This window comes from Thamnophis sirtalis, unplaced genomic scaffold (genome assembly GCF_051295495.1).
Source record: "Thamnophis sirtalis isolate CommonGarterSnake01/CBP01778 unplaced genomic scaffold, rThaSir2_p1.2 scaffold_11, whole genome shotgun sequence".
NCBI classification, from domain to species: Eukaryota; Metazoa; Chordata; class Lepidosauria; order Squamata; family Natricidae; genus Thamnophis; species Thamnophis sirtalis.
In genome coordinates, this window is record NW_028261391.1 from 29,725,603 (window position 1) to 29,740,122 (window position 14,520).

Here is a 14,520-nt window from a genome sequence, read left to right on the forward strand (position 1 = left end):
GCTGATGAGAGCCCAAAATAACATGTGCATCCTATGGGATTGCAGAATTAAATCACTTATGCTATAATGTAGAGGAAATTGGATGGAAAACCTGACCTCATTAATGAAGAATTAGTGGGTGATACAGGAAGCAAAGATACTCTTAATGGGCAAGAATAAGGTGACTCATTGCAGATCAAAACATTGCAGTTTATTAAGCCTCTGTTGATATTTGCCCACTTTATGGACAGCATACAGGAATGTTTAAAATAGGATTTTTTTCCAAAAAAGAAAAGAAAATTCTGGGATCTGTTCTGCTCTAGTTGTGAAGGATATGTATTGTCTTCGAGTCATATCAAAAAGGAATCAGATGTGGATTTCTTCATTTGAAAGACTAACTTATTATTTACAATATTGTATTTATAAAACACCCAAATCTCCAGACTCCGATTTTGAATATCATGCTGGTATAGCTGAAGTATTCAACATGAATTAATTGGAAGTCTTGCAAACTGTAAAACACTCAAGTTTAGGCACCTTGGATGCAGAACATTTGAAACTGAGCTCCCCATCCAATTAAGGAGAGGGAATGGTAGTGACTTTTATGGAAGATGGTAGCCTTTCAGCTCCAGCGGTCCTTGGAGGAAGCCAGTTACCTTGATCCATTCCAGTCAGGCTTCAGGCCTGGCTACAGCACAGAAACTGCTTTGGTCGCATTGACCGATGATCTCTGGAGAGCCAGGGATGGAGGCCATGCCTCCATCCTGGTACTCCTTGACCTCTCAGCGGCTTTCGATACCATCAACCATGGTATCCTTCTGCGACGACTGGGGGAGGTGGGGGTGGGAGGCACTGTCTTACGGTGGTTCTCCTCTTACCTCTCGGACAGGTCGCAGTCAGTGTTAGTCGGAGGGCAGAGATCGACCCCTAGGCCCCTAACATATGGGGTGCCGCAGGGTTCGGTCCTGTCTCCCCTTTTTAATATCTACATGAAACCGCTGGGCGAGATCATTCGACGGCACGGGATAAAATACCACCAGTATGCGGACGATACACAGTTGTATCTGTCCGTCCCGTGCCAACTCAATGAAGCGATGGACGTGATGAGCCAGGGCCTTGAAGCTGTTAGAGACTGGATGGGGGTTAACAAGCTTGTTCTCAATCCAGATAAGACCGAGTGGCTGCTGTGCTTCCCTCCCACTAATTGGCCAAGTGTTCCATCTCTCAGGCTGGGGGGTCAAATACTACGCCCCTCAGATAGGGTACGCAACTTGGGAGTCCTCCTGGACCCACAGCTGACTTTTGAACATCATTTGTCAGCTGTGACCAGGGGGGCATTTGCCCAGGTTCGCCTGGTGCACCAGTTGCGTCCCTACCTGAACCGGGAGGCTCTCACAACAGTCACTCGTGCCCTTGTGACCTCTAGGCTGGAGTACTGCAATGTGCTCTACATGGGGCTGCCCTTGAAGAGTATTTGGCGGCTTCAGCTGGTCCAGAATGCAGCCGCGCGAGCGATCATGGGTGCACCTCATTTCACCCACGTAACACCTATCCTCCGCGAGCTGCACTGGCTGCCTGTTGATCTCCGGGTGCGCTTCAAGGTGTTAGTTGTCACCTACAAAGCCCTTCATGGTATTGGATCTGGGTACTTGAGAGACCGCCTACTGCCAATTACCTCCACTAGGCCAATAAGATCCCATAGATTAGGCCTCCTCCGAATCCCATCAGCCAGACAATGTCGACTGGCAGCTACCCGGAGGAGAGCCTTCTCGGTGGCTGCTCTGACCCTTTGGAACGAACTCCCCATGGAGATTCGTACCCTCACCACCCTCCAGACCTTCCGCATAGCCCTTAAAACCTGGCTGTCCCGACAGGCCTGGGGCTAAAGACTTCAACCCCACTCGAATAGTATGACTGGTGCGCTTTTTAATGATGTATTGTCTTCATGTTTGTAACTTGTTTGTCCTTCCTTCCCCTTGAATTGTGAGCCGCCCTGAGTCCCCTCAGGGAAAAGGGCGGCATACAAATAAAGTAATCAAAAAAAAAATCAAAGATGTAAATCTAATGCCTTTGGTGAGATGGTCTAAATTTTGCACAGTCATACTTTGCCACAGAAGAACTGTGAGGTAAATTATGTGAAGTCCATATCTGGTGAATTACCTCCATGTGTAAATGAGTGAAAAATTGAAGTTGCAGTTGCCATGGGGCCCAACACTTGGAAAATCATGCAGACACTGACTTCTCTTGGAAAAGGATCCTATATATGAGCACTTGAAGTATATGGTATCATAATAATGGAAAATAGGAAGGCAGTTTCTAAGATGGTATGCTTTGCTTCACCTTTGAACTGGATAATCTTCAAAGGAAAGACAGACTGTATAACTGTCAAAGACTGAAGTGCTCAACAAGAGAAGATTCAAGCTACATGGTAGAATAGCTTTCTACAGAGATACATAGCAAAAAGCTTCTAATCTAATAAGAGAACAGAATAAGAGAACTTTAAGAAGTAAAGAAAATTCATAGAAACCATGCCCCAAAAATAATCTTTGGGGCATGAAAACTCCAGATAATAAAATTCAAAGTTGATGGGTGGATCTATGTATATAAATTGAAGGAGAAATGATGATATGGCACTTTGCAGATGTGAAAATAAACATCACATCTATAGATATAAACCAACTTCAAGTAGGAAAGGGAGAATAGAAGTGATCAATATAATAAAGAGATGTTGAGGTGGCAAAGGCCTAATACGAATCCACATCTATCATCCTTTTAAGAACTCTAAAAGCAGAAACATCCGCTGGAGGAATTTTCTTAAATCACCACTCTTTTCTGTAAATTGAGAGGACATTTCTATTCTGATAGAACAGTGAAGATGCCTCGATAGATAATCTAAAACTGTATGTGATGCTGAGGAACAAAAATCACATAATATGAGATAATATAAATATTTCAGATTTTGTGTTTTGTATGTAACTTAACCTATGTAGATTGAAACCAGGATTTGTAGTTTTGGCTGCTGTCATGAAACCACCAATTAGGGTTTATTAAACCACCATAAAATGTCTGCCTAAAGTTAGATGTCAAGCTGAGAGGAAGAGAGAAATGCTATTGCCAATGGGTTCAGTTCCTGCCTATTGCTGTAGTTGGTTAAGTAATTATTTTGCTCAGTCTTGTTCACAGTGTAGAGCAGAACTAAGGATTTTGAGACCTTTAGCTTTAGAACTTTAAAGCTAATTATTAAAAATGTTACTTAAGGTATTTTATTTTGTACCCAACAGAACTTAAATAATTGTCTTTGATTTCCCATTTTTGTATTGTGTTGTGATAAAGATTTACAATATGTACTTTCAGTGTAAGTATGTTATCCACAAATATTACTGTTGCCAATTCCACTTACTGTATGTCATCAGTGTATCTGGGATGTGTTTATAAGGGAATTGGTGTATCTAGTCTTCCAAAATGTAATGAGATTTTGGCCAAATTTGTATTCTTCAGTCATCAGTTTTTCATCATAGAATTTTGACTTCAATCTCATAAATATAAAGTATCTGTTTATTTACTAGACTGGAATTAAGTTTACATTCTCCAACTTTTGATTCTATGCCATCTTATGATTTTTTTTTGTACTTGTTATGTGCTGCAGAGCCAAGTAGTTAGGCACAATGCTTTCTTTAACTTAATAAGCTTGAAAAAGAAATTGGCTGGTTTTGTATTTAGTATTCCCATCCTTTATTGGAAAAAAACCAACTAGTTTTCCATTTGTTTTACGCCCTACCATTCTCATTTACAGTTATAGAGAAATATTTTTCCTCTTGAATAAAAGAAATAGCTTCAGGATTAAAACCCATTCCCTTTTTTTTTTTTTAACTTTTTGATCTTAAACAGTATATCATTTGAATATGAAAAAAGTGGGGGAAAGACATACCTTGTCACTGTATCAGTGGTGGATTCCTACTGGTAGTGGTTTGACGGCCTGGTCCCTGGAACCGGCAGCGACCCAGGCCTACCAGGCCTCTGAACTGGTTCCCCGGTCGGCACTCTTCGTGCCGCCATCTTGTTTTTCAGTTCTGTGTATGCACAGAACAATTTTAACCACTATGCATGTGCACACAAAGCGCACACATGAGTGAACCGGCAGTAGTGCCAGTCGGAACCCACTCCTGCACTATATGTTATTTGTTTAGTGCAGAATAAGCTAAATGGGGATTTTTGGATGGGAATAAAAATTACATCTAATGAATCTTTGGGATTAATACTGATTTGTCACATGAAAACATGAGTAGTCCCTGAAATACGACAGATCAGTTGATGACCATTTGAAGTGATGACAGGTCCCCCAAAACTGCATATGTTCCTGTTTCAAAATTACAACAGCTGCAGTGCTCCCACAGTTATTTGTTCTTATGACCGACCACAGGAACACTGCAGTGCTGCCCAGCTCTCAGCCTTCTGCTTTCTGCCCCAACAAAGAGAGAAGCAACTTGGAATTGAGGAGAAACTTCCTAACATGGAGAACATTTAAGCAATGAAGCAACTTGCCTTCAGACATTATGGGTACTTCATCACTGCAGGTTTTTAAGAAAAGACTGGACAGTCGCTTGTCTGAAATGGTATAGGATATCATCGAGTTCAACAGTACGCTAATAAACTGCATAAGATCACTAAGTATTGAAATTCAGATAACACCTATATTTGGTCAGACTTTAGCAAATGTTAGAAAGTTAGAGGTACAAACAGCTCTCTGTGTTACTGAATTATTGATGAAATTAGGAATTTAAGCATCAATATAAAATTTAGATGGGCAACCCTATTAAAACAAACCCTATAAAAACGATGCAAACACATTAAAAGGGAAAGCTACATTAACCCAAAACAATGCAGTCAAATCACAAATGCCTTCTAATATGAAAGTACTAATCAGCAAACAGAAAAAGGTGAAAAGGGTGAACAGATGCAATGAAGTAGTAAATATGGTGAATTAATATCACATGGACTGAAAGAAAGTAAGCTCTTTGTATTCATGTCTTTAATTAGTTATCTCAGCAGGTGTTTTCAAGGATGGAAGCTATTCATAACAGAATTATTGTGAATTTCCTATTGTTCATTTAACAAGCATAGTCAAGGGAATTTAATAATAGAATAATAATCCAAGTTTTTTTTAAAAAGCTATTATAAATGTTAAGGAAGGAAGTAGGAACAGTTTACAATGGGGTACTAGAAAAGGTAACAGTAATATTCCCAAGAGAAAATATGATCTGAAAATTAAATACAAAGCTGTATGTAACACTAGGGTATAGCAGCTGTTATAGTGCATCATACTCATATGATAAAGTAGTGTTAACACTGAACAATACATATACTGACTGCTAAAAATTGGAATCTGGTTAAGCATTTAGATCACGTGTCAAAGTCATGGCGTCACATTGCCATCATGTGACATTTCACAATGTTTTTCCCCCTTCGCAGAGCTGGGGTGGGCATGACGCATCCGGCCCATGAGCCACCAGTTTGACACCCTTGATCTGGATCACAGGTGTCAAATTCGATTGTGTCATGAATGTATTGTGATGTATCACGACATTTTTTGCCTTTGCGAAGCTGGGGTGGGTGTAGCCTGTGCATGGTGCATCTGGCCAGTGGGCCACCAATTTGACATGCATGATCTAGATGTTTCAGAAAGAAAAACCAGTTGCCTCTTGAAAAAGCACCTCCGGGATTGTTAAGCATCTAATATATCCAAAATCATACTGCTAACTGCAGAACTAAGGTCTACATCGGTTTCTCAGGGATGAAAACTTAAAAGCCATCATAAGATTGAGTCAATATATATTACATATCAAGCAAAGATTTCATTTTCTGCAAGACCTACACAATTATATACTGTTTCAGTTTCTACTAAGGCATTAACATTCTCATCTTCAACTGTCCCTAAGGTTGTTCCTCCCTCAAAAATATGTTGTTCCCGCACATGCTGGCTGATTAGTTTCACAAAAGAAAGAGGTATTTGAACAAAAATTCAATTTCATTTGCTTACATATGGAATACATTATCACTCTTAGCAATACAAAATCTAAAGAATATGGAAGGCCTGTTGTGTCTGTTGATTTCTTCCTATCCGGTGTGAATTCAATGAAAATGTTATTTTGAAGTAATTAAAATAGAAGGATTTTTTTAAAAAATAATTTAAACAGTTTTATCTACACACACAAAACATGGAAGGGGAAAACAAGTGATCATTCATTGTAAGATTGCAACATAAACTCTACCCTTTGTATATTTGTATGTGATGCTACAACAAAACTATAAAAAGGTAGAACGTGTTGTAACACGCAACATCTGTTTTGTCATTTTTCTCATCATCATGGTCAGAACCAGATAAACTATAAGTAGACTATATATTTGATATCAAAATCAATATTACTACTTGTCCTATAATTATCATTATATATAACTATATATAGTATGTTTAGACAGCCTCATATTTGGTCTGCAAAGTCCAATCTGTACAGCAAAAGCGTTATCCGGGATATCAAATTAAGACTTGTACAAACATTTGTATGATCAGAAGAAATTCAAAATGAGCCTCTATGGAGTTATTGTTTGTGGATGATAAGCCACATTCATAAGTCTATTTGTGTCTGAAAATGTATATAGAATGTATACCAGTAACACTTCAGTAAGTCATACAATCTTGTAAAATACATCCTAGATATATTTGTTTTGCCGGTGTAAAATAGCTGTTTATAGACATTGTAAGAAAAAAATGCAATAGCATTTATTTTCACATGTGAAGTTTCCACAATATTAAAATAAGATTGAATATACTTAAACATATAACAAACCAAGACCCTGTATGTTGGCTAAAATTTAAAATGTTTACTTGTGTAATAAAAATGAACAAATGACTTTCCACAAAAAGAAAAAAGGATAACCTTAACATCAAAATTTAAAACACCAGTGTATAAAAAAACTTAATGTTGAAACATATTGTTGAAATTAGTGAAACATTAGTGTTGAAACATGGTTAAAAGATAATATTTTACAATAGTCTTATAATGAAAATATGAATATCTGTCAAAGCAAATAATTAATGCTATGTAAGAGGAAGTACTGATAAGCTTGTTTTTTTTAAGCCATTGTGTTTGCCATTTTGCCATTGCAAAAATTCAGAGAAGTCCTAGATGGCAGTAAAGGGAGTTTTATATGTCTTTATTTCCATTTAGTGATTATTTTATTTCTATATTCCAGACAATGTAGTCCTAAAATAAAGAAATTTTCCCAGACTTTAGTATTGTTTGGATATAGTTAGCTTCAGGATTCCAAGGAGATCAGACAGTATTTAACACCTGACTTGTGAATCGGGAGGTAGTATTAGCACTTATGGCTACTGGCAAAAAAAAACAAAAAACATTTTTGTTGGGAGTACAAATCAAGCCAATCATGACTCATACCAAATACCTCCTTTGATCTTAGTATAAACTTACTGATATGGAGAAAATGTCAGTGTAGATTATACAATTCTTGATACTATTTATGCATGTGTATGTCCTAATATTTGTGAAACTACATTTTAGTGGTTGTTTTCCATTATTTTCTTGAATCAATTAAAAACATCACTGACAACAATATATAATTGATTTTGAGTTGCCTTCTCCCAGATTTTCCCTCAATTTTCATACATCTAGATTTCTTGGTGACTCACATGTAAGGCTAACCAGATTTGACCCTCTTAGTTTTTTAAGGTCAGAGAAAGTCTGCCAGATACTGCCATCTGCTGTTAGCTGGTCTCAACAATTATTGTCAAATTTGGTCACCATCCAGAACTTGATTGATGCCTTCACCAATCAAAAAACAAAACAAAAGGACATTCATATATTCACAGCCACTGTTACTATATTTATTATTTATACTAAGATTTAAGGATTAAAGATCCTTTGATTTACCACACATTCCATCTAAACTGTTTCCATGTCCTACTGTGTTATGCATCCCAGTTATTGAGAATCATTTCTTGAAGTCATAAACTCCGTGTCCATACAATTAAACTAAGACTTTGAGAGAATAATGTCTTTTCAAACTCTTTCATGCACTACCAGATAATCAAACAATAGGAATAATTTGGACAAATCTTCATATTAAGTGTATAAACTTATCCCAAGGAGAGTGAATTTTATTGAAAAGATGAACAAGCAAATGTCTGATATGAACACACACACACAAACACACACATATGTATATAGTAATTATACTTTAAACAAAACTGGAAGCTATAAATGTAAGGAGATTAAACAAGTGGAAATAAAAGAATCTCGAAGACACCAATCAATTTTCCAGGTGTTCAAAGCAGATCAAATACAGTGTTTATGCAGGCTAGTGCAGGCAAAACACTAATTTAGGAAGCAGAAAACAAAATTAAATGTTTTGCATAATCGGAGACTGCCACTTTGTTAATCCTTATTTTGGCTTTATATTTATAAACAGTTGCTTTAGTATCTACGGGGCAAATATAGTTAAGCCTCGATTTTGTCTTTATGAACTTGTAATAAAAAGTGGCTTGCTGTTTGTAATTAAAGCTATGAATTGGTCTATTTTGTACAATGTTTGCACTTAACGGTGGTTGATCAAAACATCAACAAGAGCTCCTATTAATCCAACTGAAATTTACAAAAATGTATAAAGCAAACTTTTCTGTAAGATGGATATTATGTTACATGAAAACATTCACCAAATGTAGGAAACAGGAGGCATGCTAACAAGCCCAAATGTGTGCCATGGTATAATTTCAAAAGTACATTTAACATAATTAAGAATTTACGTCATAACTGTGAAATCGTATGTATAATAGGAGACATCAGTATTGATGAAGAAACTGCATGTTTGCCTTTGGTTCCCCAAATGTGGTTTGGTCTCTGCACATGTTTTGGGCTTTTGATTACTCCTGTTTGATCCTCCAAGCACAATTTTTATTGTATTTGCAAAGAACTGAATGTCATATGAAGTTGCATCTAATCCTTCTCACAAACACCTAGACTAGGTGAAGACAACTTTGCATGTGGTGAACACCCAGCCATATGGGTCAGTGTGCCATCATGCCAAGCCAAAAAATTGGATGAGTAAGCATGTCAGAGCCAACCACAGGCAAGCAAATTCTATTAATAAAGTCATGATACCACCTAGGAATGAATACAGCACATTGTTGTTGTTTTTCTCTTCCAACACTGCTCCTGATTAATTCCTAATAATCTCAAATTTTGAGAAATAATTTCAGCAACACATCCAAGCCTAATCCAAATCGCATTATCTTGCCCCCAGTAATGGGTTTTTAGCAACCTAGACTTCATCCTCAAGTCTGTAGTCCCTGGTCATTAATCATGGCAATAACTATCTGCCATATTGCAATGTTGTGACAATTGATTTCTCTCATATATGGGGTGAACAGACCACCAAATCCGAAAAGGCTAATTGAACCCTGTGAGCCTAGGGAGGGAAAAGCTGCAGTATTCCACCAATACTACCCCAAAGGTACTTTTTCAAAAGGCAACTTGACTTTGTTTTTGCTAGAAGTCATTTTGCTTTTCATCCCAGAAGTTTTCAGTTCTGAACTAAAGATGCTTTTGGGATGAGAAGTGAAACGTCTTCACGGAAAAACAAAGTCCATCTGCCTTTTGAAAAAGCACCTTTGGTACAACTATGTCCTGGATGACTAAGAATCTCCATTGATATCCAGCTATGCCACATTTCCCAGCAACTCTGGCCCCTGGCCCTACGCTGAGGCAAATGGGATTTGGCATCTTCGGAAGGGGGTGGGATTTCTAAACTTGTAATCTTCCCAGAATTGGTGGCGCGAGTTCCACCGGTCAATTTCATTGGAAGGTTCCCTCTGCCTGGGAAGCGCTTAGAAAAGACCCGGGGCGCGACTTTTTCAAAGACGCCCCCGCCACTTTACACCAAGGTAAAAAACTCGAGGGGCGTCTGTTTTATCTCTTGGTCGCTCTCCTCCCCGCGGTCGCCGCCTCGGTCGGAAAGAGGAGGAGGAGGACGGGGGAGCTTTTTTCTCCTCCCCTCGCGAACAAATGGGATATTCACGGTAAAGGGGCAGCAGGCGCTTTTGGGCCAGGAGTTTTATACAGGTGGCCTCGAACGAATCTCCGTGCTGAAGGGGCCGAAGCGAGAGAGGAAGATGCAAGACGCGGCCGCGTCAGCCACGCGCTCTTTGGCCCTGGGATTCCTGCTTCTCGCTGCCGCTCAGCCCAACAACAATCGGCAGCAGCTGCAAAGACCGAGGTAAACTCCCCTACGAGTCCGACGCAGCGCACGGAAATGCAAGCCTGCTTTGCCTGCCGGCTTCGTTTTGCTCATTTGTCCCGCTCCCCCCCCCCACCCTCCGCCCCGGCACCGTCCCCGGGTTTAATGAGGACGAGCCCTCCCTCGTTGCCTCAGGGGCTTATTGTTCGGCAGCCCCGGGGTCTCCCTCTAGGCTGGCTGGCTGGCTGGCACGTCCGAGATGCACAGGAAACGTTTGGTGCCTCAAGGATTGCCGTAGTAGCGCACCTCCCTTGCCCGTAACTTTTCCTGTGGTTTCTTCTGTGCCCCACCTTAGAACCTCGTCTGTCCTGAGGAAACAACTCACGCCTCCTCCTCCACGAATCCGGCGATTTTCACGGGCGTGCAGTTAAAAGACAAGGGGAAAAAAACCTCCTTTATCGTGCAGGGGCAAGTTTCAGAAGACATTTGCAGCCTAGAGGGTGTGCAGTCAGACTCTCTGCCCAGCAAGTTTTAAATGCGTTGGGTTACTTCTTCTTCTTTTTTTGTCTGTGCTGTAAAAACGGAATATTTGAGAAGATAAAAAAAATTCTAAATACGTGCAGAGTGCATTTTCCTCTTGGAAGGATAACAACGAAATATTTCCAAAGAAGGAGGAAGTTTCTAGGGTAAAAGTGAATCTCTGTCTAAAATGTCCCTGAATTATTGAGTACAATTATTGAGTGTTTTCTTTTGAAAGGGGTTACTATTGTGTTTGTTCTAGGGAAGGAATTGTAATTCACACTTGCAAAACACCAGTGGTTTGTTTTATGTTCATCCAAGCGATTGAGGGGAAACTGGACCATACAGCGGGTTATGAACTGTATGTTCTGGACCATACAGAGCCATGCTGTGGCTAGCCACAATTCTCCAGCATATATTATCAGAGATAGTAGTCTGGCTAAAACAGTGATTCCTAATGTGGGGCCCATGCCCCACAGGGGGGCAATTTGATTTTTAATGGGGACAATTTGAACCTTGTTTAAACCAAGTTAATGGCCTTTTAGCCTTCCTCCAAGTGAGTGGAGTTCACTTTTTGAGTAAAGTAAGAATTATATGTGACGAGCTGGAGAGGGGCATCAGCATTTTAGAGATGCTTAGGTGGGGAATGGCCAAAAAAAAGATTGGGAACCACTGGTCTAAATATATAAATATATATTTGTTGCAAATTGGAATGAAGAGATTGTTCATTTGCTACCGTATGTACATGGGGAAGACCAAATAATTTAATAAGGAGCTTCAGAAATGCTTTACATTTCTATTACACAGATGTATGGAAAACCTATGTTCATCCTTTTGTCTAAATTGTACCTATCAGGTTTGCCTTGTAAACGTGTGGAAGCCAATATTATTAGGCATGTATAAGAGGTACCTGGGAAAGATATTGCTGGATATATCTTTCTTCCCAGATCCAGTTAGTATGTACTCTTGAGGAATATTCCATTCAATTCTTCTCCTTTTTTTCTTTTCAAAAGACAGCAAGCATTCTTAATTCAATTTATATTCACTTTTCATTTAGGAGTTCAAGTTGGCATACATGATGTTTTCTCCTTCTTTCGCCATAAAAGCCATATGTGGTTGGTTGACTTGGAAATAGATGGGTCCAAAGTCACACAGTGAGCTTCTGTGACTGGGGATGGGCTGATACTTGGGTCTCCTTGCTCCAACACCTTAGCCATTACACCACATTGTGGTTACTAAATAAAATCCACCCTCATTAGAAACTAGTGGTGAGATTCTCCCCATAGGGCTTGTTTAAAATTTATTTCTGCAAATTCTTGGGAATCTCCTAGGTATGCTAGGGTTTTCTTCTTTCTCAGCAAGTCTGGATTAAAGTTTTAGTGACATTACCGAGTTCACTTATCAGCGGGCCTGGTGTTATTTTTATTTTTAAGATGATGCATTGAAGTAGCATCATCATTAACATGCTGGTGGGGGTGTGAACACAAGTAGTCCTCTACTTACAATCATTTAGTGACTGTTCGAAGTTACAACTAAAAAGTGACTTATAACCCTTTTTCATACTTATGACCATTGTAACATCTCCATGGTCCTGTGATTAAAATTCAGACACTTGGCAACTCACTAATATTTATGACGGTTGCAGTTCTGTGACCTTCTGACAAACAAAATCAATGGGGGAGCTAGATTTATATGACAATGTTGTTATTAACAACTGCAGTGACTCACTTAACAACTGTGGCAAGAAAGGTCATAAAATGGGGCAAAACTCACTTAACAACTGTCTCACATTTAGCAGCAGAAATGGGCTCTTTTCTGCAAACTGTAGAATTCCATGTGATGCTCTAATTTTGGAATAGTTGATGGGAAATGTATCCTGGAATTTGATGCTTTCTTAAAAGGCATACAAGCGCCCCACACTTAACAATTTGAAAAGAGTCTCTGCCGATCTTTCTTCCCATCTGTATGACAGATGGAAGTAATAGCAAATGACAACTTGGGTCTGTTTACAGTATCCAGGATGTCCTGACAGCACAGGACTTTCTTTCAGTATACTTCAATTATATGTGTTTTCTCATCTGTTTCCATTTTGGTGCCAAGTTGGCTGCAGTAGTAAAACAGACATTATTTTAGAGACATGCCTCGGATGAGAAGGACCTGTGACAGAAAAATGCTGGATATCCTTCCCCACAGGACGGTTCTTGTTCAGGATCCTAGTCAATCATATCATCCAAATTTAACTTTCCACAACTCTCATTCCTGTTTTTCTTTAACCATGACTCAGCATCCTACTGAACTTCATTGACACAGAACCAGAGGAATTATGGATTGAACTTAAATAAGTCATTAAGGGTTAATGTGAAAAGAGAATGCCAAAAATGAAGAAAGAGACAAAAGCAAAGAGGACATCAGAACAAACTGGAAATTACTGAGAAGAGAAGCCAAAACAAAGAAAGACAAAAATCTCAGAAAGGAACTTACCATATTTTTCAGAGTATAAGACGCACCAAGATTTTGAAGAGGCAAATAAAAAAAAAGTTTTTGCACTCTGCAGACCTCCCCAAAACAGCCAGTTTTTCATGAAAACAGGTCTGTTTTTTGTCAAAAAAAGGCATGAATAGCCTTTAGGAGCTTATAGAGTGCTCCTGGGGTCGGGGGTGGGGGCAAAAAACAGCCCGTCCCCAGCCCCTAGCAGCACTCTGGAAGCCTCCTAAAGGCTATGCACAGCCATTTTTGCAAAGGGGGCGAAGTTTTGGGAGGCCAAAAATGCTGTATTCAGTGTATAAGACAGACCCAGATTTTCACCCTCTTTTTGAGGGAAAAAGGTACATCTTATACTCAGAAAAATACCGTAACAAGTTTCATAGAACTGTTAGAAGAGAGAAGAAACAGCATTACAACAATGCCTGTAAAGATAATGAAGATGGAAACAGACCTAGAAAAACAAGAAAGTCTTTCAAAAGATCCTTGGGTTCCAAAGAAGTTTCCTTCCTCAAATTAGTATAATAAGGATGCTAATGGACAGATAGTAACCAAAAGAGATCAAATTAATATGGAAGGAGCATATTGAAATACTGTACAGTAGAGATGTTAACATGTAACCCCAGGATATTGCAACCATTGTAAAAACATTCTGTTTACCAAGCATCTGAATTTGAATGATGGGCCAAGGCAAATGCTGCATTTAATTTAAAACTAAGTAATCGAAATGCAGGCCATCTAGTTATTGCCTGTGTATTATCACGCTACTTCTGAGCTGCATCCTCAATAGGACATTTGGTAGATGCAGGCAAAGCTTTGATACATCATATATTGCCAAAATCTGTGTTTTGTTCCCTGATATATTGCAAATATTACAGGTGCATATAGTCATGCATCTTGATTTGACCCTTAAGAAATATGTGGATTTATATTAGATGAATTGCCAGCTGCTGAACAGCGTCCTATCATCATAAAATAAGTCTAGGCTTTCCAGAACATCAAATTATGCATCCACCCCCATGTTCATGGACGAAGAACAAAAGGAAAGACTTAGTCATTTAATCTTAATGTTAAGTATCCAGTGACAAAAATCAATTTATTTACACCAGTCCTGAGATGTTGTCAAGATGGTGCCCTCTAGTTGATGGGTCATGGGCAACAATATGTTGACTCCCACAATAATCCCTAAATAAGAGATCCTAAGTGTTTGTTTGGAATAAAATAGCCTTGTTTGCATTCATGGCATACAACCAGGTTGTGCCAAAACTGAGCTCTTGAGGTGCAACAAGAGTT

General features: G+C 39.1%; 1 protein-coding gene across 1 annotated transcript in view; it reads left to right on the forward strand.

The window, feature by feature from the left end:
- The first annotated feature begins 9,931 nt into the window (after nt 1-9,931).
- The window catches only part of PCOLCE2 (procollagen C-endopeptidase enhancer 2), a 28,978-nt gene continuing 24,389 nt past the window's right edge, over nt 9,932-14,520 (forward strand). The window contains exon 1 of the mRNA XM_014054841.2: nt 9,932-10,266. Coding sequence (XP_013910316.2) covers nt 10,163-10,266 — 104 coding nt within the window. The 5' untranslated portion in view covers nt 9,932-10,162. The remainder of the gene's footprint in view (nt 10,267-14,520) is intronic.